Genomic DNA, 24,973 nt, shown 5'->3' on the forward strand with positions numbered 1-24,973 from the left:
GGATAACCTGAAACTCCTGAAGTTTTTCTTCAAGAATGCAAAAGCATTAAAAGAAATAGTTATTCAATTCTCACCTTCACTCTCTGGAATGGTGAAAAGGATTGGCCAGAAGCTACGAAGTCTCCAGTGGCCATCATCAGCTTTTGTAGTATTGGTCGTACCATGCAAAATAAATGTAATAGTTTCTGTTAATTTTACTTGCTTTGCTTGCCAAGAACTATGTGAACGCATAACATATGTGTTGGTTGTTTGAATAGGTGAAAGAGCAAATGATTTTTTGTGAAACATGTTTTAATTTATCAGTAATAATAGAAAAGTGCATTGCCAATGTCCCATATTTTTTAAGAGATATGCTTGGTTGCGACATTCTTCCTCGACTTTCAGAATCGAACTTAGATTGTCCCTTTTGTGTATAAGTAGTACAACAACCAATAAGCTGAGGGTTCTAGTGCTTGTGATCTTTATTCTACTTGTTGCACATTGGCTTAAGCTTGCTAGTGTATTCTTATATGTTAAGTTTTTTTAAGCCTCAGTAACTTGAAACACAAACAGCCATTCCTCGAAAATACTTGGATTTGTTGGTATGTGGTATATAATGGTTTTCATCGCTAGTCGTTTTCTCAATTCTCACCATAGTTCTTCAGGTCACAGTGTTGTCGCACAATTTTTATTTTGTCCCTCCCTTATTCTTTAGCAGGGGTTTTTGTCCCTCCTTTATTCTTTAGCAGGGGTGGCTCAAAGTAATGGGGGGCCCTAAGCAAAGTTTAAATATGGGGCTTTTATATACCAATAAAATTGTTACATCTTATGAATTTATTTACGTTATTTCATATGAATGCAAACCTCAATTTATTTAACAAAGAATTTAGAATATAACAATTATTGTAAAAATTGATCATGATTTTTTTTTTTGAATAGTCATCTCATAAATTTGAAACTTCAATAGATTTATTTAACAAAAAAAATACACTAGAGATAAAAAGATTTCTATACAAAATAAAACAATATATATAGAAAAAATAGGGGATTATAGGGAAAAACCAAAGAAGAATAGAGGCAAGATTAAAGTGTTGGCTTCAATGTCTCATATTTGATTATTTGTTATAGAGTGATGAAGAACTTTAATAAATTATAGAGGCGTGTATGTTTTTTTTTTGTTGGAGAAGGCGAAAACGTGACGGAAACGAAAAGGTTTAACGTGATTTTCAAGTTTCCAAATTTTCAAGGTAAACACATCTATCTAATGGATTAAAATATATGTAAAACAATAATGGTTTTTTTTTTTTTTTTTTTTGCTAATAAAACAATAGTAGGTTGTGGGCTAAAATATATTGGGGGCCCTTAGGCTGTGGGGCCTTAAGCAGCTGCTTCTTATGCTATGGGGTAGAGCCGACCCTGTTCTTCAAGCACCTTTAGTCCCAGGAGAATGAATTTTGGAATCTTATAAATTATAGTTCTAAATTATACAAAGCAGTAAAAAGATTTGAAATGTTCAAAAAGTGTCGATTGTAATCATAATATCTAATCTATGTTAAATAGAGTTAATTTATTGATCCGATGGATCAGGACACCCTTAATTTGTTTACCCCTCTTTGGTTCCACCCTGTTTTTTAGTAGCTGATACTATTTTTGACTACGGCATCGAACGCTGGTCTAGTGATTTAGGTCATCGTAAGTGATATATAAGTACATAATCGAACAAGTGTGTACGTTATGTATAGCAGTTTATGATATTCTAGTTAAGATTAAGAATCACCGATTCATATAATTAAAGTGCACTTGCAACTATAAAACAGTTGTGGACTCCCCTCATTTGACTCTGTATATATGCTAGGGCAGCATAACTAAATATGGTGTGTGCAGAGGTTGTCAATCATCTTATAAGAGTTACCCAATGATCCTAAGCTAGATCAAAATTTTAAAATCTTAACCTATTTTAGGAGAATACTTTGCACATAGGTGAAAGCAGAACAGCACCACCCAAGGCATTAGGTTGTTTCAATTGGACCTTCAGAGCTACTGCTCCACCCATAGAGTACGTGCGCAAACAAAAAGCTTGGGAGGCTTTGTTACTTCTTTAAAACTTGTTTATCAGATTATTAATATTTCCATGCTAAAAGACCTTTTGATTAACAAACACTTAAGCACAAAAACCCTATTACATATTGGGCTTGACAGGCCTTCATACAGTTTTTATAATATTGGAAACAAGAAACCTTTTTAGAATTGGATACACAGACCTACTAATGATAACCATTGATTTCTCATTCCCACTTCCACTCTACCTCTCTTTTACGCTTATAGGAAAGAATATTTTCTCATCGGTAAAAGTTTAATATTTTTTTGGTTATTACTCACTCGTTCATAGATCAAAAAATTTCTTTCACATTCTTTCACTCGTCGGTTTCATTAGTTTTTATAAGACCGAGTTAGAAACCATTCTTATCTCTTGAATATTTGCGCCATGGATACAAACAGCAAGTTACCAAGACTGATGCCTCAAGACACACAAAATAAATCCCAGATTGTTTATCATAAAACAACCATTGTCGATCTTCCTGAATCCATAATCCATTACATTGTTTCTTTCCTTTCTTTGAAAGACATTGTGCGAATGAGCACTTCTTTGAGGACATGGAGATACTTATGTTACACTATCCCTTACTTGAAACTCAACATAGATGAGGAAGACACCAAAAGTGGTAGAGTTCTGTTAGCCTTTGTGGAAAGATTGTTTAGTCTTCGTCGTGGACTAACCTTAAAACGCTTTGCATTAAAGTGTGGACTTCACCTTGTTTCAGCATATCGACTTGAGACATGGATTCTTAACGCGATGAAGTTAAAGGTTGAAGAACTTGTGCTGAATATTGGTTTTGTTCAAAACCTTCCCATCGGCATCTTCACTCTTCCATCACTAAGGATATTAAAGTTGAATATGAATTACCGATCATCACTTAAACTTCCTTGTTGCCTGAACCTGACCAATCTTGAAAGCTTGTCTTTGATAGCAGTTAATCTGCCTAATGATCCTTTAAGCGCATTGGTTCTAGCCCGATGTCCTTCTCTGAAAACCTTAACTCTGAACTATTGTTTTGGGTACAAAACACTCAATGTCACAAGTTGGTCACTTGAAACATTAAATATTATGGATACGAATATGGATACGAATGCTTTGCAGTTTCTCATTGTTTCTTGTGACAAACTTAAGACCCTATACGTCAGCAACTTTGCCTCTCCACTTATTCTGGAATCATTTAATCTTTCTGCCCCTAATCTCCAATCCTTTACATGGTTTGGTGGTGTTATACATCAATTTTCTTTGGGCCCTCTCACATCTTTACAGGTGGCAAATATTACACTTACATGTCCTAGTAACAATGCGAATCGTAACCATGAGGCTCTACATGTTTTTGGGGCTGCGCTTCTTCCTTGTGTAGATCACGCCAGAGTTTTAAACATATGCAGTGCATCTTTGACGGTATTTTACATAGTTTTATTTCATTTGTTCTCATTCATGCTGTTAACTATATTTTTCTGTCTTTGGATGTCATTACCACATTACTTAGCACACCTAATATGGTTGATTTTTTGGGCTGTGTAGTTTCTAGTGGAAATACTGAGAACAAATGTTTCCTTTTCATTATGTAATCTAGAGGACTTGAACTTGTCTATTAGATTTTTGTGCGACGCTGATGTCTACGCAATCATGCTTTTGCTTTTGCGCAATCCTCATATGAAGAGGCTAGTCATCAAGCAACTGGAACACGTTAATCTGGATGTAGGTATTCTATTAATCCATTTTGTGAAAACTCGCATGCATCTTTTAATTCATATTGAACTAATATTATTGTTTGTTTACATTTTTCAGGAGAGGCGTCCTTATAACAAAATTATAGTCAAAGAAATGGAGGAGATGCGAAATATAGAGTTTGTTCATCATCTGAAGACATTGGAGATGAGCTTGAGCTTGTTGGGTACTGAGGATGATAACCTGAAACTGCTGAAGTTTTTCATCAAGAATGCAAAAGCATTGGAGAAAATAGTAATTCTATTCTCACCTTCAGTCTCTGAAATGGCAAAAAGGATTGGTCAGAACCTACAAAGTCTCCAGAGGCCATCACCATATGCTGCAATATATGTCTTACCATGCTAAGAATCTAAGATACAATAAATAGTTTTTGTTAGTTTTACTTGTTTGCTTGCCAAGAACTATATATATACATGAACACATAAGATATGTGTTGGCTGTTTGAATAGGTTAAACACTGCAACCTCTGTTATATGTGTTGGTTGTTTGAATAGGTGAAACATGTCTTTGCCAGTAATAACAAAATAGTGCACTCCCAATATCCCATATTTTTGTAGAGATATGACTGGTTGCAACATTCTTCCTTTGATGTATAGGTAGTACGTACAACAACCAATAAGCTGAGGGTTCTAGTGCTTGTTTTTTTTTTAAGCCTCAATAACTTGAAATACAGACAGCCAACAAATTTACATCTTTCCTCGAAAATCCTTGGATTTGGTGGTGTATAATGGTTGTCATCTTCGGTCATTTTTCTCACCATGCTCTTCAGGTCATGGTGTCGCACATTTTTTTTTGTCCCTCCCTTATTCTTCAGGTATCTTCAGCTTATGCACAAACATGACCACATATAGTTCTGATGGATCAGCACACCCTTAATTTGTTTGCCCTTCTCTCGTTCCACCCCTGTTTTTTAGTAGTTGATACTATTTTTGACTATGGCATTGAAGCAGGTCTAGTGAGTTAGGCCATCATAAGTTAGAACAGTTCATGATATTCTAGTTAAGATTAAGAATCAGCGATTCATATATTGATATATGACCAAACATGCACTTGCAACTAGAAAACAGTTGTGTACTACTCTCATTTGACTCTATATGCTAGGGTCAATCAGTTCATTGTGCTATTTATGTCATTACATCGTATAAGGAGTTACCCAATGATCCTAGCTAGATCAAAAAATTTAACCTATTTTAGGAGAATACTTTGCACATAGGTGAAAGCAGAACAGCACCATCCAAGCCATTAGGTTGTTTCCAGTGGAACTTCAGAGCTACTGCTCCACCCATAGAGAACGTGTGCAAACAAAAAGCTTGGGAGCCTTTGTTACTACTTTAGAAATTGCTTACCAGATTTTTAATATTTCCATGCTAAAAGAACTTGTTTCTTTTACATGAGGCACCATTTAGTCTGTAATACAAATCAAATTAAGTAATTTGCATGGTTAGATTAATGCTTAACCAAATAATTCGATCACCCAAAATGAACCTGACTAAATACTTTTGGAGCCAAGCATTTTGAGGTGTGGGAAGGGTTGGAGAGAGAAGCATTTCTATTTGATATATCATTTCAAACCGTTTTAGAGAAAATGACATTATCATGCAATTATAGTTAAATGTGAAGTTAACCCATGCCTTTCTTGCCTCCACACTTGTTAAATGCTTAAACATATCTCCCTCCTTCTGTCATTCATGTCACTCAAGATGAACAAGTATTTCTTCTAAACTTACATCATCGTTCAACACAATCTATCATTTCTTATTTTCAATTTCCATTACATCCTTGAGTGAGATGGGAAGACTACCTTGTTGTGATAAATCAAATGTGAAGAGAGGTTTATGGACAGCAGAGGAGGATGCGAAGGTACGTGCATATGTTTCAGAGAATTGGCCCGGTAATTGGACTTCTGTTCCAAAGAATGCAGGTTAGAAAATTTCTTGATATGCATGGTTGGAATTGATTCTAACTATATGTTGACTATGTAGATGAGTAGATCACCTTAACATTCCCCCCACCCCTCTTTTTCAATGAACTTTCGTGGATGTTGGACAGGACTTAGAAGATGTGGGAAGAGCTGTAGGCTCAGGTACACTAATTATCTAAGGCCTGATTTCAAGCATGACAACTTTACATCTCAAGAAGAAGAGTTAATTATCAGCCTTCATGCTGCCATAGGTAGCAGGTGAGTTTAGTTGCTGAATTTCTTATTTATCAACTTCAGTTATATCCGACATGATGCCGTTAATTAAGTACTGGTACAACTTTGGATAATGAAGGTATGAAAGACTGGTAAATTTGGACTTTTGATACGTATTATTACTGAATTTTAAGTTTCTCGGTAGGATATTCTGGTTTCAAATGTGTGTTCTTTTTGTCTGTTTTCATAGATGTTGCTTTAGTCTTTATATCAAACATCATGTGATTTTTAATTTTTTATGTGATAGGTCATCATAGCTATATATGTAGTTGCAGATTTATTTGGTCAATCACCATCATTCAATTGTATATAAGACATTATCAGTCAAGAATAATGTATTCAGCAGAGGGCTTCTTCCGAGAATTAATCATCTTATTTTGCAGTAAAAGTAAGTCAGTTGTCTGCTTATCAAAGAAAAGATGTTCATTCCATTCTTTATAGTCTATGATATTTACACTGTATGGCATATAGATTGATAATAAGATATCAACAATAAGCTCAGGGCAGTGACATTCAATTCCACCAGCGTATGTTTCCATGATCGATGTCATCTTAAAAGCAGAAAAAAAGTTGTATTGGCCATGTAAGAGTAAATCATAACAAACTTAACCTCCAATCACGCCAAGTTACAAGTACACAACTAGACATGCAACTGTAGTAATTGTTCGGTCACCTGTAACCAATCCGATGAGGAAAATAATTCTATATATTTCTTGATCTCATGACTATGTGGTGCAGGTGGTCGTCCTTAATTAATAGCACAACAACTGCCTGGAAGAACTCATAAGGACGTAAAGAACCATTGGAACACTAAGTTGAGGAAGAAGTTATGTGGAATGGGAATTGATCCAGTTACTCACAGACCCTGTCAAATGTATGAAGCTCTTGTGAATACAAGTGAGGCTGAATGCTCAAATACTATCAATGGTGAGGTCAGTAGAGAGAAAGAGAATGAGTTCTTCAATGACCATATTGTTCTTGCTACAAACCAAGTTGAAGGCACTCATCCTCAAGATTCTGTTGAGGTTACTTCTCAAATTTTGGCAGTAACACCTCTGATTAATGGAGATGAATGGAGAACTATTGAGAAGAAAAAGAAAACTAAGAAGCACGTTCAACGATCTCCTGGTAAAATTGATGATCCCACTCTCGCCATGATGAAGAAAGTTTTCTCTTTGGCTAGGAAAAAGGTTAAGCATCTTGATGGTTATATTAAAGAGATTTGGGATGAGCGAATGGGTCAGACATTTGCTTGCATCCATTGTGGAACCTTCTTCCGAGAGTTTGATAAGGCCCAAAAGCATGTTTCGAAAGATCACTCAGCCTTGGCCAAACAATTCTCAAAAGGAAAGTAGGTGGAATGAGGTACTTCTAGTAATGGTGTACTTTGAATAAATTTGGTGTTAGGCTTGAGGCCTTAGAATTTGTGTTTTTGTCGAACTTCCTTCGACTATACTCTTAGGGAAGGTATGGATGAGGATGATGCCTCAGGAACTCCATATATAACAAGTTGATTATCAATAAAATAGGTGGTGTCCCAGCTTAACTTTAAAAAAAAAAAAAAAAAATCCTTGCCGACTATGAAAACATTGGTGGCTTACTGAAACCAGGCACTCGAAGTGATTCCCTAAATCGAGACTTGAAGAATGCATTGTCGTAAAACCAGAACCATATGATGGCATTTCAAGCATCACAAATCATTCAATGATGCGAATCCGGATGCCACTGGGTGAACCAATCTTCAATAAGCCCTTCAGCATGAATAGCAACCACTCTCAGGAGCTTTTAGCCCAATTTCAAGCCATAAAACTTTTTACTGAAGCTTCAAGACGCACCAACCAAGAAACTATCCAATCCCATTTGTTTAGTGAAGGCTCTTCATCAGCATCCTCATCTTCCTCTAGTGTCCAAGTAAACTCATCACAAGCACTTGGTTCTACCTGCCAAGCTAAAATCCCAAACACGCCGTCATCTCCCTTTAGTTGGAGCGAATTTCTTCTTGACGACGCATTTCTTCAGCCTAATCAACAGCAACAGCAAGACATACATGTGGTGTCATCAACTGGATTAATCCATGGGAACCACATGAATAATGAAACTGCAAGGGACATAGGGTACAGCACCAATGACTATACACCTCATAGCAGTTATGCAACAACGACTAGTGCTGCCGAGACAAACTACACCTTTGGAGCTACTGCATCATCTAATAATTCATTTGTAGAAGCCATGTTGAATCGAGACAGTGAGATGTCTTGGGAACTTTTCCCTAGCCTTATAGAGGAACCATTCTACTAATTATAAAGTTCTTTGATATGCGATTACCAAAAAAAAAGTTCTTTGATATGCTTAATTAAGTAGCTCGCTAGCTATAGTACGTAGTGTGATATATTAACCATAGATAATATAAAACCTTAAAGCTTTGTACGTTTAAGGTCTTGTACTTGTTGTCTTAATGACATCATATGTGGATTGTCAGATTGTGGTCTTTTTTATTTTATTTTTTTGTGAGCAAAAGGGAGTTTACTCTTAAAAAGAGCCGACTCCCTAAGATTACAAAATTACAGACTCCATCACAACTCAACTAAGGACCGTGGTGAAACAGTACAGAGGGGTCATCATTCTCTAAAAGTTAAACTATGGCCTCTGTGCGACAAAGTTCCCAGGTCCTATTAACATAGTAAAGTTTATACTCAACTAATTTAGATAATAAAGAGTATATATAATGAGCTATAGACGCTTCTCTCCAAGAAAGCGTTGTTCCTCTATGCTCCAAAACAGCAACAAGAGTTTGATAGTCTGACAATATTACTATTTTATTGATTTGCAACCATTGTGCTAACTTCAATCCTTCAAGAATAGTTTTGGCTTCAGCCTCTTCTGCGTCTCCAGCTCTAGCCCTATCCTGCACCAATGCATACACTAACAGAATTCCATAAAGTAAAACCAAGATCCGTTTTGGTGTAATTATCCACTTATCCATCTTTACACTATATGATAGCCGGATCTTTAGGAGGAAAATTTGTAATCTCTCTATTTTATGATTTTAGAACCACCTCTTTTAATTATTCTAATAAGCTCCCCCTTTTTAAACAATTTATCAAAAACTCTCTCACTTTATTGAAATTAGAATTAGTTTCATATTATTTAAAATAATTTAGAAAATCTCATTTACGTCACTCAAATTATATTCAATCCCTCCTAATGTTTTTATATTATTTTTTAGATTATAACTAGAATTCAAAAAATCATACTATCAGAGAGATGTTAGAGCGACAAGTTTAAAGATTTGAAATGAAAAAACACAAATGCGTAGCACGGTTCGCATGCTCGTGTCATAAGATTGTGGTCTCTTAATTTGTAGCCGTAGCGAGTTCAAAACAAAACAATAATAAAGATTTGAGGTCAGGATTTGAGTTTAATCTCTCTGGTTAGAAATACGGTCCATTAAAACCCCCTCAAATCGTAACAACTCACAAAATCTCCCTGCTTTTAAGAAAATAGGAAACTGACAAAAATACCCCCCACTTAACAAATCCGTGAACCCGTGAATCCTTCTATTTTTTCTCTTCCTTCTCACTTCCTTTTCTCTAACTTTTTAGATCTGAAATATCTTCTCTTGCAAATCTAAATTCACATAGTTTAGGATAATAAAGTGACTTAATCATCAACAAAAGAGAAATGAAGAACTCTACAATTTCAAAAAAATTGAAAATCCAAAAAAAAAAAAAAAAAAAAAATCAAACTTTCAAGTTCTAGAAGAGATGGAGATGAAATTGAGAAGATGGTTGCTCCAAAAACTACGCAAACAAACCAAATCTGGTGAGAATCTTCAACCTTTAATCCTATTTTTAGAAATTTGTATGAAAAAAATGAATTTTTATATGCGAAGTTAGTTTGTAAATACAAATTTACATTTGTTTATTGATTTTACTCTGTATTTTATAGTTTTCATAGTTTTGCAATTTCAAGTTTGGGTTTATTCTGAATTTTATGTTTGTGTATGTAGTAGTTTTACCATGTATTTTTATATTTTTTAAGTAGTAGTTTTTATCTACATTCTTAAATTTATGTAGTGTTTTTACTTTCTGTTTTTCATGTTTGTGTAATATGTGGTGATAGTTTTACTCTGTATTCTTAAATTTGTATAGTAGTTTTACTCAGATTCTTAAATGTGCATAGTAGTTTTACTCTGACTTTTAAATTTTATGCGTATTAATTTATTTATGTTATTTTAAACTTTGCATAGATAGTCTTTGTTATTAATTGGTTTTCTCTCATTGTAAATGAAGGAAAACGAGAATAAGTCGTGATAAGACCTTTTTAGAGCTTCCTCGCATTACCTACGCTTTGGGGTTGTAGCAGATTTTAAGAAAAGGCTTAGAGCTGAGGACCATATCTCAACAATGAATATGGGATCTAAAAAAGAAGAATGCAAGAAATGATGAGTTGATTTTTGTTTAATCAGTTCTTGGTGGATTTGTTATTAGATCTTTGATGTAATGACTACAATTGTTAGAATTCGGATGTAAAAAGGCTGATTTGGCTTAATGTGTTGTTGGTAAATGATGTAATGGGAACCTGCTTTTATCTTTTCAGTTGGTAAAACAAATTGGGTTTGTTTTGTTTCAAAAATATATTGTGTAAAAATGATTTTGCATAGGTTATGATCTGTTTCTCTATGAAAATTTAACTTTTCATAGATCAAATTATTGTGTAAATTTAAATTTACATAGATAAGTTTCAGGTGAAAATACATTTTAACAAAGTTGTATAAAATTACATGAGTTCGTTTGTCGATATTAGATTGGTCAATTTCAAAGAAATGTTATGTGAAAACAATTTATCATGCATAGTTTCTTATTTGTGTTGCATACTTGCATGTAAACACACTCTTCTAAATAAATTTAAATTTTCATAGATCAAGTTACTATGTAAATTTAAGTTTTCATAGCTCTAGTGACTATGTAAATTTAAGTTTGCATAGTACAAATGTTTTTTCGTTTATTATGTTTTGTTTCACAAATCTATTATGTAAATTTAAATTTTCATATGTAAATTCTAATTTTCTTATATCAAACTACTATGTAAATTCAAATTTTCATATATCAAACTACAATGTAAAATTAAATTTTCATATGTCAAACTACTATGTAAATTTAAATTTTCACATGAAAATCGAAAATCTCTGCAAGCTGCAGGATGATGCAGCCGATGGGAAGGGCATCTTCATCAAGGAAAAAATAAGGAGAGTGTGGCGAAAGTGAACTAACCCAACTCCTCATTTATGATTCCAATACTAAACATTACACCAGGAATCACTTCTTGATAGAAAGCAAAGTCTTCACTTGCCAACACCTTGTTACACAACTTGACATTCTCGAACCGAAAGTAAGTGTTCCGCCAACCATTTCCACATGTTCATGCAAGGTTTCATCATTCATGACACCGGGTAGACTGGACGCCCTTCTCCTTCATGTCAATAATAGCCTTGCATCCGCGTAATCAAGCCCTCGCTTTTGTGACCACTGCATCCAAAACCATGCATATCAACATGATTAATACATAATTTTATTTCATGCGAAGTTGTTTCTTACAATTACATAGAACAAACACGTAATGGAGAGAAATATACTACTAACTTTAAGCAAGTATATCCCGCTTCTAAGAGAATCCACGAATATCTTCGCAAACTCGGCCATACACTAATATTTCATAAGCATCACAGGCTTGATCAATCAAGATGTGTTTAAGCGAAATAGAAAGGTCAAGTATGGATGATAGTTACCTCTTTTAGTCTCCACCGAGTCGGTGTAGGCCATTTGTTGTAAGACACCTCAAAGTGCCCCTCAACATCACCACATTTAACATACCCCCGCCAACATAGAATTCCAATAAACCACATTTCTTTCAGGCATCTCATCAATCAACCTCTTTTGCTTCCTTAATACTCCCAACCAATGCATATCCATTAATCATAGTATTCCAATGCATATATCCGTAAATCTATATTTACATAGGTATGCAGTATTTTCAACATTTAAAGCATGACAATATCACCAATTTAAATTTTAATGATATGAATCTAACGAAGAAGAGAATAAGTAAAATTAAAATAAAGAAGAAGATTGAAAAGAGGATAATCAAAAGTTCAAAGAAGTGTATTGAAAAGAGGTTAAAACAAAAGTTAAAATAAGAAGATTTCTCTCATGCCAAACCTTATTCTTTAATGATGTGAGAATGAAGAGATCAAATCGCTAAAAATAAAACTCAACTCCGAAATTGAAATCGGTGTGTTCTTTGTGTCATTGTTGGTTAAAAATGGCGAGAATAAAAACCCCAAAACAGAGTTGTGTGCTGGAAAAGAAAAAGGGTAAAAAAGGAAATCAATTTTGTTTGGAATTTAAAAATAGACCGAAATTTTATTACTTTAGCAAAAGGAGAGAGTTTATTTCATAAAAACTTAAAAATAGGGGGGTTTAATGGGTTGGGCCGACATGGGGGAGGTTTTGAGTAATGGGTTAGGAAGGCAGGGGTGTGAGCCACATTTCTTGGATTTGAGGTCAATACTAGAAAGTAGAAACATCGATTGGTTTTCCAGTCATATTGGGCCTTTCATATTGGACTTGCGTTAATAAAAAAAGCCCACCAACGGACACTTTCTCTTTCTCTTTCTCTTTCTAGTTTCTTGCCTTTGCCTTGTTCTTCACTCTCAAAAAACCAGTCCACACGCCAATCGCCATATACACTTACCTTCTTTTTACTGTATGCACAAATGGCTTCTTCTTCTTCTTCTGTAGAAACAGAAGCACCAACAACAACAACTTCTTCACTGCCTTCAGGTTCAAATGAACCAGGGAAGGCTCACATTCAACCAATAGCACCACCAAGACCCGAAGATATATATGCACAAGACTTCAACGAACAAATTTGGTTTCGTAGTTCACTAGCTGGAGTAATGGGTAATGTAAAGATCCTTTTTTTATATCAAAATTTTCGTTTTTCTTTATCTTATACCCTCTTTAAGAACTGGCATTTTGCATAGTTGTTTAAGTGTGTTACTTTTTAGTATTACATTCTAATTAAGTTGAACATGTGGAATTATAATGCTTACATGTCTCACTTTTAAGACCTGTTTCATTTTCTCATTTATATTTTTCACATGCTATACCATGAGTCCATGAAGGAATTTGCTTATTTAATTGGTTAAGGTCAATTACAGTTATGTTACTATCAAGGATGCAATGATCAGAATAGGCCTGCTGGATTACCTAGCTAGTCTTAGTGGTAATGAGAGTTGTAATACTGTACTTTGGTACTCCTTTAGATTAGAGACTTTTGTTTTATGTAATGGAAGAGATAGGTGGATCCATATATTTGAGATTATAATATAAAAAAAGAAGTTGAAAATGAGATATTATAATCTACAAAATCATTTTTTTTTTCATGTAAAGTGTTACTATTTGTTTCCAAACATTGGGGTTTTGAGATATTAGATTGTAACAGTATTGACAATTTGAAATACCTGAAAAGTTTGCAAATATAGCTTAGTTTTCAAGAAGTTGCATCTTTAGTAACGAGTAAATTGAGCTACTTCGTTCATCTTTTTCTTTGATATCATGTTTTTTGAAAATAAGATTGCAATTTTCGTTGATTTGGTATAATTGCAAAAGGTTTATGAATTTTTGTTTCTAACATTTTCTTTTTTTTGCTGTTTGCATGTTTGTGTTTTTTGTAACTTGTAGGAGGTGGGATGGGATTGATATTTGGTATCTTTTTGGGATCATTGGATAATCCTATAACGCAAGACCAAATGGGTGCAAAGAAACAGTTTATTTATACGGCGAAGCAAATGGGGACGAAGAGTCTTGGTTTTGCCAAGAATTTTGCCTTGATGGGTTTCGTATTCTCAGCTGCTGAAGGTGTTATGGAGAAGGTATGTAGTACTTTAATGTCATTAGTCTTCATTTTGTCACGATGTATTGGTTGGATTTAGGACTAAGAGTAAGATTCTTGTCATTAGACACGAGCGAAACACGACATAACAAATTCGACTGTGGCTGGATGTGTGACTGGAGGAGTATTGGCAGCAAAGGGTAACTATCATCCCTCTATCATGCTTCAGAAATTTATTCTTTTAAATTTTGATTGCACGTTAGTATGAGATTTTTTTGGATTATTGTATTATATGAGATACTGTGTTCTTGCAACCATTAAAACATATCAAAACTTAAAATGATATATATATATATATATAGGGATAGACCCACTCCCGAGCCACTCCCAAAATGTACAAAGCCATATCTCATCATACCAATTGAATTAAGGGCTGATATTTTGTAGATATGATCTCCCCACCATGAATAACATGCCCACAAAATGTCGGCTCATTCAAATATGTTTAACCTAATCAAATATTATTATGGAATTGGAAAATTCTGGACTGTTAGATAAATGTTCAAAATTGAACACTAGTTTTTGCAAGGTTAGACATATCCAAATAGGATGCAATTTTGTAGGCATGCTATCTATTGTGAGAACATCATATCCACAAAAAAATCAGGTCTTAATTCAATATTTAAGTCGATGGAGTGGCTCGGGAGTGACTCTATCCCTATATATATATTATGCTTGGTGCTAGGGTTGGCCTATTGAAGATATTGAAATCTTTCTTCTCCTCATGAGCTCATACTGTAGAGTAGGAGGATGTGGCTTGTCATCACTTGCTTTTGAACGAGGCAAATGATATATGAGTAATATGTCGTAGGAACTCAGGATAGGCATAAGATTAAAAAAGTGGGACGTAGGAGCTCCCTGTTCTGTTGTCCAAAGTTGGTGGAAACACTAGTTCAATCTTTGAAGGTCATTACTAGTAACCTTGTTAGGTTAGTCTAGAGGCTCCTTTACTTCTTGTAAATTGAACTGCTAGCAGTCGCTTAATGAAGCAAGTCACACTTCTGATATGAATTTTAACAATCAAATATTGCAAAAAAAAAAGCCCTTGCTTTGCTGGTGAAGCCAGTAATGGGTTAGATAACAATCTGATCCAAAAAGGATGCTTCAATTTGTTATTAAGTGTGTTGTCAAGATGGTTTAGAAGTGTAAAAAGAAAGTTGAAAAACAATGAAGAACTTAATTATTATCTTTCATATTTGTCATTCAAGTTATCTCTTCTTTAATTGTTCTATCCTGTTGAAAGATTTGCCAACTCTAACGTTAAAATGTTTCTTTAGGTGGTCCACAGGCAGCATGCTTGGGATGCGCCGGTTTTGCTGCATTTTCTTACGTGATTGATAAGTTTATCCAAAGGCATTAGTTGAAATAGGTACCCTGTTCTAATTTGGACACCGTCTGCAGGGTAGAAACTCATAATTAACAGTTTTCCAGGATGACGCTAGATTTCTTTCAACCTTCTCGAGTTATATTTATTGTTGTTTTTTGTAGAAAAGCATTTGAATTGTATTACAAGTATCATCCCATGCTGATACTTCAGCCCATTTTGAACTAGGGAGTTTTAGTTATATGTAGAAACTACACATGCAGTTCTGTTGGGAAAGAATAAGATGTTGAACGATTCTTTTTGTAATTGAGTGCGGTATATTAGATTTCCAATTTTTGGCTTATTTCAAGTGCAATTTTTGCGTCAGTTGAGGTGCAGTTGCATAAATCCCCTAAAAACAGGCATCAAGTAAACTCTTCAAGAAATAAGATATAATATAAATGTCAGTATGTAACCTGCTGACCATTCTATGGAATCAGTGCATGTAGTGTATTTAAGAGCCTATGAACTGAAATATTAATCTTTTGTAGAAATCATGGGAGATCAAAATAATAGATAAAGTCTGTACTGGTCCAACAGCAGTAGGTAGAGATGAAAGGTGGAAGATTTGAGCATTTAAGTATATTGTTAATCTCGTTTGCAATGCCAACTTCGACTCTTATATGAGAACAAGCTTTCACTTGTAACTCTTAAACCACTTTCAGTGGCAGGAGATAGGAGCTAATGGGTTGATATAGTGACATGATTCTTGTGCGTTACGCACTCGGGTTGCCTCCTTTCGCTGTTCTACGTTGGAGAGAGATGTATGTATGAAGTTGAAGATTAGTTGAGTGCTAAGTCACATAATTAATTGTGGTGATTTCAAAAGTTTTCGGGCGAGTAGGCTAAACTAAAGAGGCATTTAGACTCCCACTTTGGGCTGTCCTAATCTGGCAGCATTTTTAAGCAATTAGTCGATCACCCAGTTTGGTGCGTCCTAAACTCTTTTCGTGCAACGTTTTTAGGCATTCAGTGGATCACCCACTTTTCTGCACTAAGAAAGGCATAGGTTCCTCCCCCCCCCCCTGCTTCAGCAAAATTTGCCACTGAAAAACAAGATTAGTGGTACATAAAATGTCAGCATGGTCAGTTTTAACTAATTAGCAGAGCCAAAATTATTGGCGTTTGATGTTTGATTGATGTTCTGCATTATAATGAGGTGGATTAACTGGAACCAAGCCAGTCATAACACCTGGGCGGGTGGAACAGAAAACTGTGGTCTGATGAAATCATCTTCGGCCTTTTATTAGCAAATTTGCTGCTGATAGGACCCAAGATTCTAGTTCCTATAAGATAGGGAAACAAATTCGCAATTAAGAATCCTTTAAGTTTTTAATGAAAAAAACTTACAATGTGAGTCGAGTTTAAACCATCCTCTCGACCAGCCCCAAAGTCCCAAACTAAAGTTTTCTATAGAACATAGCCCTCTCTGAGCATTTGATGCAACCAATGGAAGTACTACTGGGTCTACTAGTGCTAAGATCAATTTGGACACAAGTGGTCCCTGATTCCTTGCACTTCAGAAGAAAATACTGGCCCACTAGGAATGTGTCCATTGTTCCAATGTGGTTGTTTATTGATCATGGGACTGCCACAACTCAATTCCTCTTCCCCCCTAACAACTATGACTAGTCCTTGTTTTCTCCTGACGAAGCACCATAGAAAATTTATTTCAATTCTTCTAATCACAGAAGAAATGCCCAACCAATAAAAACAGAGATAACACAATACAAACAGAAGAAAACTTGAGTTGTTTGTGATATATATAGAACGTTTTTCACTACCTAAATGATTTCCCAGCTTAAGAGTTTCCTTTGCAACAAAAACATCATGAAACAAAAGCATGGATAGTTGCAGAACTAACAACAAAAGCATGGATAGTTGCAGAACTAACATTAACATAAACATAAATCATATACCATTATACTAGTTATGTATCCTTCAAAATCAATACAACCATAACATATTTAGCCCAAAGGTGAGTTGTTACAACATAGCACTAGTTTGCACTAGGCAATGCAGCCATAAACAAATCATAAGAAGACTCCAAATCAAAATGCAGTTGCCTAGCTTGCTGATCTGTCAACTAATCCGCAGCTCCCATTCTCGACAACTTCCCAAACCATTCCTCCATCTTATTCCTCCCCTCAAATTCCACAGGCAATATACTCAACTTATTAAGCGAAGTTAAGTAAATCAACCAACACCGGATGAACTTGATCCACCGCAATCATTTCCAACTTCAACGTATCCATGGCCATAATAAAATGCTGCACACATTCCGCCACATTAGCAGCAGATGAATTACTACTCGCACTCGCCCTCGCCACTGCCCTATGTTCAACCGTTGCGGGCACACTCGAAGTCACTAAAAGGTTAAACGCCAATGGGCAATCCATTTTATACGTTTCCATAAACTGCTCAACACTAGGCACAGTGTCCTTTAACGAAGATGTTAAGGTTTTGAATTGGGCAATGAGACATTCGGTTTTGTATTCTTTGGTTGAGAATTGAGATGACGTCCCGAACTTATAACATTTCTAGCTTTTCAGTTACTCTAATGATCGCATATAACCATTATTAATAGCACCCAAAGGTGCAGTATTTGGCCCTTGTTCTTTTTTCAAGTGTTCAATGATACTTCATTACTTTGGCTTGAAATCTACAACCAGAAAAAACGAGAGGAGCACAATAGTTGACGAGATCTCTCCCAAGTCCTAACACATTTGAATTAATAGCTAGGAAGTCACCCCCACAATCATACCAAGGTAACCAAGCTAGTTCAAAATTCAAATTAAAATGTCTCAAATCTAACTGGAAAACTATCTCCTAACCGAACTACAAAATGATGAATGCCTAACAAGGACTAGCGCACCACTGCTTACACAGTCCATACGATTGGCTCAGAGATGAAATCTTTCAAGTAATATATCAATTACTGAAAATCTCATTATTCCAACCAACAGATTAATTGACACAATAGATTCCAAAAACAAATATCAGCAATATCAAGGTCAAAAGATTACAGATAATCTGTTTCTCTGTGATTCCATACTGAGAAGTGAGGGAGAACAATTGCAAATCATTTGAGTTGGTGAAAATTGTAGAAGGATATAGATCCATCACGAACTCAAAATGCAGTAGACTAGATTAGTTGTTAACAGACACCAAATGTAAAAAAATTCATAGAACCAAGTACCTCTCAATTCCCTGTCCCTTACTCCCTATAAAAGGGGCCACTGGATGTAGAAACAAGTCAACAACCATTCAGAAAAATGCAATTACACTACGCGCTGAGAATCTAGGAAGCATTAGTAACTTTTTACAAACTTCCAATTGTTTGCTTGGACCTGCAGATAACTTTGCGAGACAATTGATACTCATTTTCTCCAAGACTGTTGCATTCTGCAGCAAAAATTTGATAATACATAGCTCATTGTCGTGCCCATATAGCCATCTGAGTTCAACTGACTTCAAGTGTGACAAAAAATGTTGCGGAAATGTTGCCAATGTAAGAAAATTTTCTCCCAGAGTACAATTCTCAAGTTCCTATATCAATCAAAATCAAAATGTTAGCATGGTAAGGACATGGATCCTAATACATGATAATAATAAGGAAAAAAATAAAGAGACTTACAAGGTTAAGAGATTCAATATCAGGCATGTCGCAGAGTAAGCTTATCAAATGACTTCCATTAAAAGGATCAGTTCCTGTAACTCTCAGGCGGGTCACGTTGGAAAATTTAGGCATATTGGTTGAGAGTTCCGGATGGGAGAGAGCCTTGAAATACCAAAGAACAATTCATTAGTCATTACTCGAAAATGAGAACCGTAAGTTTATCTCTTACACTTGATAAAGAGTTGATAATAAACAGGAAATGTCAGGGGAAACAACAAGGAGACTTACTTCAACGAGATCACGAGATAGTGTTAAGTCCTTCACATTACAGATCTCTCGAAGAAGATTGATCACACTGGGACCATAATCTTCGAGGGAATATAAATCCAATGATGCATTAACTATTGAAGGTAGGTGGTGCAAAAAATACATACATGAAAGACCACTTTTCAGCACCAATGATATGAGATTCTCAGCACGAATCTGCATCTCACAATCATATAAACCAACAATATAGGTAGAAAGATCATTTATTTCTAATCTCATAAGCAAAGGAGCATATATATTGATAGTCTTGATCTTCAACCATGCACATTCTTTCATTTGGAACTCTTCCAGGAGTGGGAAATTAAAACTGACTTGCTGAACCGATTAAATTAGCAGTAAAATCCTATAGAATGGAAATGCAGTACCTTAAGCCTTGGAAAAGTAATTGAAGTAGGAAGTGTCAGAACATCCTTCATATTAATCTTCAATATCTTTAGTGATTCGCAGCTAAAAAGACAGCGGGGGAATGCCAAGGAATCTTCCAAAATAATGTCAATAATGAGTTCACGAACTTTATGCCATATCACAGTAGAGATCCATGCATTAACGCGAGATGCATCAAGATCCCCTTTACATGTCAGACAGAACTTTTGCAAATCTACCTCATGGAAAAGAAGCACTCTATCCACAAAATTCATGAAAGTTGTCATAACAATTGGATCCCCAATTGTTCGTTCATTCGAAAACAAAAGATGATCACAGAAGTCGAGAATAGGGACTGAAGTCCAATTGTACCTCCAGCTTGTTGATAATATACTCGTACCAACAGCATACTTTGTCGGAAGAAATGAGAGTATATAATGAAGAATCTTATCAGGTAAACTGCTCAGCCGATCTCTAGTCTCATCGCTTGCACCACTATTATGTCCTTCAAGCAACTTCTGCCTTTTAGATATCGGGGTAGAAGTACTTGCATCCATGACAAACTGAAACTTCAAATTACACAACCCTTCTAAGTTAGAAAAGTACAAACAATATGCTGAAACTAACGCATAACAATCGGCTCACTTTTTTTGCATAAATGTTCAACAAGTACGATTGTGTAACACAGATTCTTTTGTTATAGAAGCATAAATTAGACGTTTTCATACCTATTAAAACTTCCATGAAAAAATCTCCTACAAAAGTCCTTCCCAAGTAAATTTTCCCATTAACACTGTTCTAGTTGATGGTGAAGCATTCAATTATATGCTCCTAATTCATGAAATATCCACTAAAAAGTGCAGTTTACATGAAAGAATCCCTCTAACCATAAATATTATATGAACAGTACAGTTAAAAACTACACATTTCTGGTAACAAAATGCTACCCACCCTACAAGCCTTCAACACTACTTCAAACCCATTAATTTAAAACGTCTTTGCAGTAAATATACACCATATAATATTTAAATGAACAAAAAAAAAATGTCACCTGATGAAGTTTTTCGGGGCCCAAAATATTTTGGCAGCGTGGAGGGGGGAAATTGAGATGGGGGCTTTGGAAAACAAGTTAACTGCACGTCTGCACTACACATTTCAGTTCCTGCCACTTGCAAGTAAGCATAACGATATTTTGGATACCTACCGATTTTTGCGAAATTGTGATACTTTCAACAGTTCCCAGGCCAGCAATACACAAACTACTGTATGAACTATGAACTGAGGAGACAACTACCACTTTTAGACAAGTGAACAAACATTCATGTATTGATTCGTTAAAATAACATTCACATTTCGCGCTATTTCAGCCAGCTCAGTAACTATTACAGGCATAACCATTCAGCAGGTGAAAATAACATTAGGAATTAGACTTTGCTACATAAATTGTTCTTGGACATCTTAAGTATATTTAAGAATCCCTTAAACCATGTCTACAAAGCAATACAAACTTTCCAATTGCCTACACATCATTTTGCTACACAGTCACCAGATGAAGTGCCAAGCCATCAACCATTTAGGAGAAGTCGATTACACTGCAACCTGAAGCTCTAGGAAGCATTAGTAGTCTTTTACTAATTTTCATTTGCTTTTCTGGATCCACAGATAACGTCGAAACAGAAATGATAGTCATTTTCTCCAAAACTCTTGCGTTCTTCAGCAAAAACATGATAACACTTATCTCATTCTCCCACCCGTAAAAGCACCTTACTTCAACTGTCTTCAGATGTGGCAAAAAATCCAGGTCAAGTATTGTAAGTGTCAGAACATGTTCTCCACTAGACCGAAGAGCGAGTCCCTACATAAATCAAAAAAAAATAAAACTTGAGCATGTTAATGGCACTAATATTATTCCGTTAAGAAATAAAAGAACAGCGAGAATGACTTACATCAGGAAAGACAAGGGATTCAATATTAGGCACTTGGCAGAGCAAGTTTACAAAATGACTACCTTCAAGTATATAATCTCCATTAATCACTCCAAGGTTGGTCACCTTAAATAGTTTAGGCACAATTGATGCGAGCTCTGGGCTTACAATATCCTATAAATATCAGATACAACTGCATTAGCCAGTATGAATCGGCTAAGTTTCAACAACAGAATGAATGTGTTAATCATCCATGGATTTATGTCTTAGACTACTAGCTTTATAAATAAATGAATTAAACTGGGGGAAAAAATGAAGAAGAAGAAGGAAACTTACCTCAACGATGTCACTAGACACCACTAAGTCCTTAACATTACAAAGCTCTCGAGTGCCAACTAAATATTTTGATGCATCAACTAATGTAGGTAGGCAGTTGAGAGAATAAGCACGTAGACATCTAGATATCATTGTCAAGGATATAAGATTCTCTGCACATATCTTCATCTTCCAATAACAATCAACAATATCCGATCCCGTCTCATATATGTATAAGCTTATAAGCAAAGGAGCAAATACAATTATATTCACATTCAACAACATAGAATTTTCCATTCGGAACTCTTCAAGGACCGGGAGATTAAAAGTCACTTGCTCAACTGATTCGTCCCAGTGAAATGTTGTAAAGTACAGATGTAGAACCTTAAGGCTTGAAAAGGATATCAATGCGGGAAGTTTGTCTTCTATGCCTTTAATATGTAATATAGCTAGTGAACCACACCTAAATAAGTAATTGGGTAATCCGATGGAATGAACTCCTGAAGACATTTTAATAATGAGTTCCTTAACTTCACGCTTCAACACAGCAGATACCCACGCATTAAAGTGAGACACATGGTAGGTATGTGAACATGTTAAGCAAAACCTATGTATATCAGAATCATGGAGAAGCAGCACCCTATAAACAAAACTAATGAATTTGTCTTTAAGAAATGGATCCTTATAACTTCTTGTAGTAGAATGCAAGAGATCATCAGAAAAGTCTAGAATGGGAACTGAAGTCCAATGGTACCTCCATCTTATCGCTAATATGCTTGTACCAACGGCACATTTGGTTGGAAGAAAGGAGAGTATATGATGAAGAATGCTCTCAGGTAAAAAGCTCAGCCTATCTTCACATTCACCACTACTTTGTCCTAAAAACTGCAAATTACTTCCTTCCATAGCAGCAAAATTTCTCTGAAAATATATATTCCGTGTCACCATAGTTAGATAAAAGTGCATATAATATAGAAATTACTGTGTTTATGTATTGAGTAGTAAGCAAGCTGCAAACCTTTTACAGCCTTAAAAGTAAACGATGCACACAACAATGATTCTCAGACAATTAAGGCCACCAGTAACAAACAAACTAAAACAGTAAAGAGATTCACTGGGAAACGTCCACGTCAGTATGTGAATCAAAAGTGCAAGAGTCGGGGACGCTTACAAATGATAACCAGTCCCAAGTTATGAAGACCACGCCAACTCTCTCTTTGCTCTCCCGTGAAAACAATATTTGACGTGGTGAAGAGATAAACAAATTTTCTTCACTCAAACACTCGAGGACTAAACTTTCTTGGGGCCTTGTGAAGGACCAACTATGTCTGATCCACTGGGCCTTTTTATGCCATTCTGCTATCTATCTAAATTGAATTTCAAATGCACAAGTTATTGATTAATGAGAAAATTGGATTAAATACATTTTTCTAAGTTATTTTAAGTTAAATCCATGATGAGTCGTTTTATAAAACTATTATAAAATATATATTTTCGTTAACACTTGTCATGTGGCCCAAGTGGGAGACTGTTTGATTTTATTGAATCCCTAAATATGTCCCACATAATCGACACATGTCATGTATAATTGATGGTTTACAAAACATGGTCTTATATGAAGTATCCAAATCCATATAAATACGCTGCCAGCCTCTACTATTTAGGAGAACTCTATCACACTACAATCTGAAGCTCTAGGAAGCCTTAATAGTTTCTTAGTAACTTATAGTTGTTTTCTTGGATCAGCGCAGAATAAGAAATAATTGTCATTTTCTTCAATACTCTTGCATTTTTCAGCAAAAACTCGACAACACATATCTCATTCTCATCCTCATCCGCATAAAAACACCTCAATTCAATTGATTTGAGGCGTTGCATACAACGCACGAGAAGTGTTGGTAATATCAGCAAATTTACTCCAAAAGTCCAATGTGTCTACATAAATCAAAACTAAACGCTTTAGCACTAGTGTAAGGCCAATGAAAGATAAAAGGGAAGTGTTGAATGACTTACCTTAGAAAAAACAAGAGATTCAATATTGGACATGTGATAGAGTAGGCATATCAGACTACTACTACCGTCAAGTGCATCATATGTTTTATTAACTTCCAAGTTGATCACCTTGAGAAGGTTAGGCATATATAATGGATGAGATCTCTGGACCAAAGAGAACTTAGATTTACCAAGTACGAATGCATTAGCCTGTTAGGGCATCTCCAATGGAGAGTGTAAAATCCACCTCCACATAGGCTGTTGGATGTGAATAAAGAAAACAATAAAGAGACAATGACAGAATTGACAGGTAATAACCAAGGCGCAGATTAGGCTGTCCTTAAGGAAAGATTTCGCCCCTTCCAATGGTGCGAAAAGGCAAAGAAGATGGCGTCTTCCTCACAGATTCAATGGTTAATAGCAGGCTGACTTTGCACTATAACAGACTACCCTTTAGAACAGCAATATAACTCTCTCTGGCGGCTATAGGAAGAAGAGAAGAAGAATAGGGCAGGTTATGGTTTCTGTTTATTTGAGATGGGTTGAGATCAACTGTACCTTCTATGGACGCACAACCCCTGTATTTATAGAGGTAGGTCGGTCACGTGTTGTCGCCAGGACATGGTTGGTCAAGAGACCAACTCACACTAGGACACCAAACCAAACTTGCAAAGAAAAGCAAAAATAAGTTTAGGCTTTTGGTTAATCCACTACCCACTAGACAACAACAGCCAAAGCCCAAGCCCGACACGGCTCGGCTCGTACAAGGCGTGCATGGCTTTAGTTGAGTCCTCCCTCCTAACACAAAGCATTTGTACCCTAAGGGCACTCTTATGGTAAAGGAATGTCTCTTATACTTCACTTGCTAGGAGTGGATAACCACTGTGGGACTATCTACAATACACTAAAGTGGAGAGAACACACTTTGTTCATCTCCTCCACTTTGCACACACACACTAGTATTTAGAAATACTTATAGAGATTCCAACAATCCCCCACTATTTCAAAATACTAATAGTCCCCCACTATTTTGGAATAGAATATTACAAAAGAAATGGGTTAACGAAATGCCAGAGAGAATCGAAAAAATAATGCATAAGATACTGGTGCT

At 35.6% G+C, this 24,973-nt stretch overlaps 6 protein-coding genes and 1 pseudogene across 11 annotated transcripts; 4 read left to right on the forward strand and 3 right to left on the reverse strand.

The window, feature by feature from the left end:
- The first annotated feature begins 2,280 nt into the window (after positions 1–2,280).
- On the forward strand, positions 2,281–4,248 carry LOC147478530 (F-box/LRR-repeat protein At3g26922-like). The gene is made up of 3 exons (XM_086584184.1): positions 2,281–3,478; positions 3,602–3,778; positions 3,869–4,248. Exons 1-3 carry the CDS (start codon positions 2,465–2,467, stop codon positions 4,151–4,153), a joined length of 1,476 nt encoding a protein of 491 aa, XP_086440310.1. The 5' UTR covers positions 2,281–2,464; the 3' UTR covers positions 4,154–4,248.
- Positions 4,249–4,919: 671 nt separating this feature from the next.
- LOC147478531 (transcription factor MYB3-like) lies at positions 4,920–7,431 on the forward strand. Its single transcript, XM_086583822.1, is given in 4 exon segments — positions 4,920–5,729; positions 5,858–5,987; positions 6,741–6,750; positions 6,752–7,431. Coding segments are annotated over 4 exon segments (879 nt in total). The 5' UTR covers positions 4,920–5,596; the 3' UTR covers positions 7,358–7,431.
- Positions 7,432–7,709: 278 nt separating this feature from the next.
- LOC147478532 (uncharacterized) lies at positions 7,710–8,300 on the forward strand. The gene has a single exon (XM_086586259.1). It carries the CDS (start codon positions 7,710–7,712, stop codon positions 8,298–8,300), a length of 591 nt encoding a protein of 196 aa, XP_086442385.1.
- Positions 8,301–12,671: 4,371 nt separating this feature from the next.
- Positions 12,672–15,648, forward strand: LOC147478533 (mitochondrial import inner membrane translocase subunit TIM22-4-like). The gene is made up of 4 exons (XM_086584477.1): positions 12,672–12,964; positions 13,748–13,938; positions 14,026–14,098; positions 15,236–15,648. Exons 1-4 carry the CDS (start codon positions 12,778–12,780, stop codon positions 15,316–15,318), a joined length of 534 nt encoding a protein of 177 aa, XP_086440603.1. The 5' UTR covers positions 12,672–12,777; the 3' UTR covers positions 15,319–15,648.
- Positions 15,649–17,320: 1,672 nt separating this feature from the next.
- On the reverse strand, positions 17,321–17,892 carry LOC147478534 (vacuolar protein sorting-associated protein 28 homolog 1 pseudogene; annotated as a pseudogene).
- A 556-nt stretch (positions 17,893–18,448) lies between these two features.
- Positions 18,449–20,804, reverse strand: LOC147478535 (F-box/LRR-repeat protein At4g14103-like). 3 transcript variants are annotated; one of them, XM_086582507.1, is made up of 5 exons: positions 20,682–20,804; positions 19,633–20,199; positions 19,229–19,423; positions 18,959–19,102; positions 18,449–18,870 (listed from the first exon to the last, which is right to left on the reverse strand). In XM_086582507.1, exons 2-5 carry the CDS (start codon positions 20,185–20,187, stop codon positions 18,589–18,591), a joined length of 1,176 nt encoding a protein of 391 aa, XP_086438633.1. In that variant the 5' UTR covers positions 20,188–20,199; positions 20,682–20,804; the 3' UTR covers positions 18,449–18,588. The 3 variants fall into 3 exon arrangements, with proteins under 3 accessions (XP_086438633.1, XP_086438632.1, XP_086438634.1); XM_086582506.1 differs by having other exon boundaries at positions 19,633–20,193; positions 20,682–20,800; XM_086582508.1 differs by lacking the exon at positions 20,682–20,804 and adding an exon at positions 20,359–20,594 and having other exon boundaries at positions 19,633–20,193.
- Positions 20,805–20,927: 123 nt separating this feature from the next.
- LOC147478536 (FBD-associated F-box protein At4g13985-like) lies at positions 20,928–23,194 on the reverse strand. Of its 4 annotated transcripts, none has more exons than XM_086582503.1 (4): positions 23,042–23,194; positions 21,892–22,791; positions 21,577–21,729; positions 20,928–21,485 (listed from the first exon to the last, which is right to left on the reverse strand). In XM_086582503.1, the coding sequence occupies exons 2-4, from the start codon at positions 22,774–22,776 to the stop codon at positions 21,204–21,206; spliced, it is 1,320 nt and encodes a 439-aa protein (XP_086438629.1). In that variant the 5' UTR covers positions 22,777–22,791; positions 23,042–23,194; the 3' UTR covers positions 20,928–21,203. The 4 variants fall into 4 exon arrangements, with proteins under 4 accessions (XP_086438629.1, XP_086438628.1, XP_086438630.1 ...); XM_086582502.1 differs by having other exon boundaries at positions 22,889–23,176; XM_086582504.1 differs by having other exon boundaries at positions 21,892–22,370; positions 22,625–23,168.
- Positions 23,195–24,973: the final 1,779 nt, after the last annotated feature.

Source organism: Coptis chinensis, chromosome 9, assembly GCF_015680905.1.
Source record: "Coptis chinensis isolate HL-2020 chromosome 9, ASM1568090v1, whole genome shotgun sequence".
NCBI lineage: Eukaryota > Viridiplantae > Streptophyta > Magnoliopsida > Ranunculales > Ranunculaceae > Coptis > Coptis chinensis.

Bases quoted from the DNA above. Each gene is read 5' to 3' on its own strand.
- LOC147478530 (XM_086584184.1), top strand. From the start codon at position 2,465: ATGGATACAAACAGCAAGTTACCAAGACTGATGCCTCAAGACACACAA. The intron at 3,479-3,601 runs GTATTTTACATA...TGGGCTGTGTAG, and splicing joins TATGCAGTGCATCTTTGACG to TTTCTAGTGGAAATACTGAG. The intron at 3,779-3,868 runs GTAGGTATTCTA...TACATTTTTCAG, and splicing joins TGGAACACGTTAATCTGGAT to GAGAGGCGTCCTTATAACAA.
- LOC147478532 (XM_086586259.1), top strand. From the start codon at position 7,710: ATGCGAATCCGGATGCCACTGGGTGAACCAATCTTCAATAAGCCCTTC.
- LOC147478533 (XM_086584477.1), top strand. From the start codon at position 12,778: ATGGCTTCTTCTTCTTCTTCTGTAGAAACAGAAGCACCAACAACAACA. The intron at 12,965-13,747 runs GTAATGTAAAGA...TGTAACTTGTAG, and splicing joins TTCACTAGCTGGAGTAATGG to GAGGTGGGATGGGATTGATA. The intron at 13,939-14,025 runs GTATGTAGTACT...TCTTGTCATTAG, and splicing joins CTGAAGGTGTTATGGAGAAG to ACACGAGCGAAACACGACAT.
- LOC147478535 (XM_086582507.1), bottom strand. From the start codon at position 20,187: ATGGATGCAAGTACTTCTACCCCGATATCTAAAAGGCAGAAGTTGCTT. The intron at 19,424-19,632 runs GTACTGCATTTC...TGTGAGATGCAG, and splicing joins TTACTTTTCCAAGGCTTAAG to ATTCGTGCTGAGAATCTCAT. The intron at 18,871-18,958 runs GTAAGTCTCTTT...TGATTGATATAG, and splicing joins ATATTGAATCTCTTAACCTT to GAACTTGAGAATTGTACTCT.
- LOC147478536 (XM_086582501.1), bottom strand. From the start codon at position 22,836: ATGCACTTTTATCTAACTATGGTGACACGGAATATATATTTTCAGAGA. The intron at 21,730-21,891 runs GTAAGTTTCCTT...TGATATTTATAG, and splicing joins TGTCTAGTGACATCGTTGAG to GATATTGTAAGCCCAGAGCT. The intron at 21,486-21,576 runs GTAAGTCATTCT...TGATTTATGTAG, and splicing joins AATCCCTTGTCTTTCCTGAT to GGACTCGCTCTTCGGTCTAG.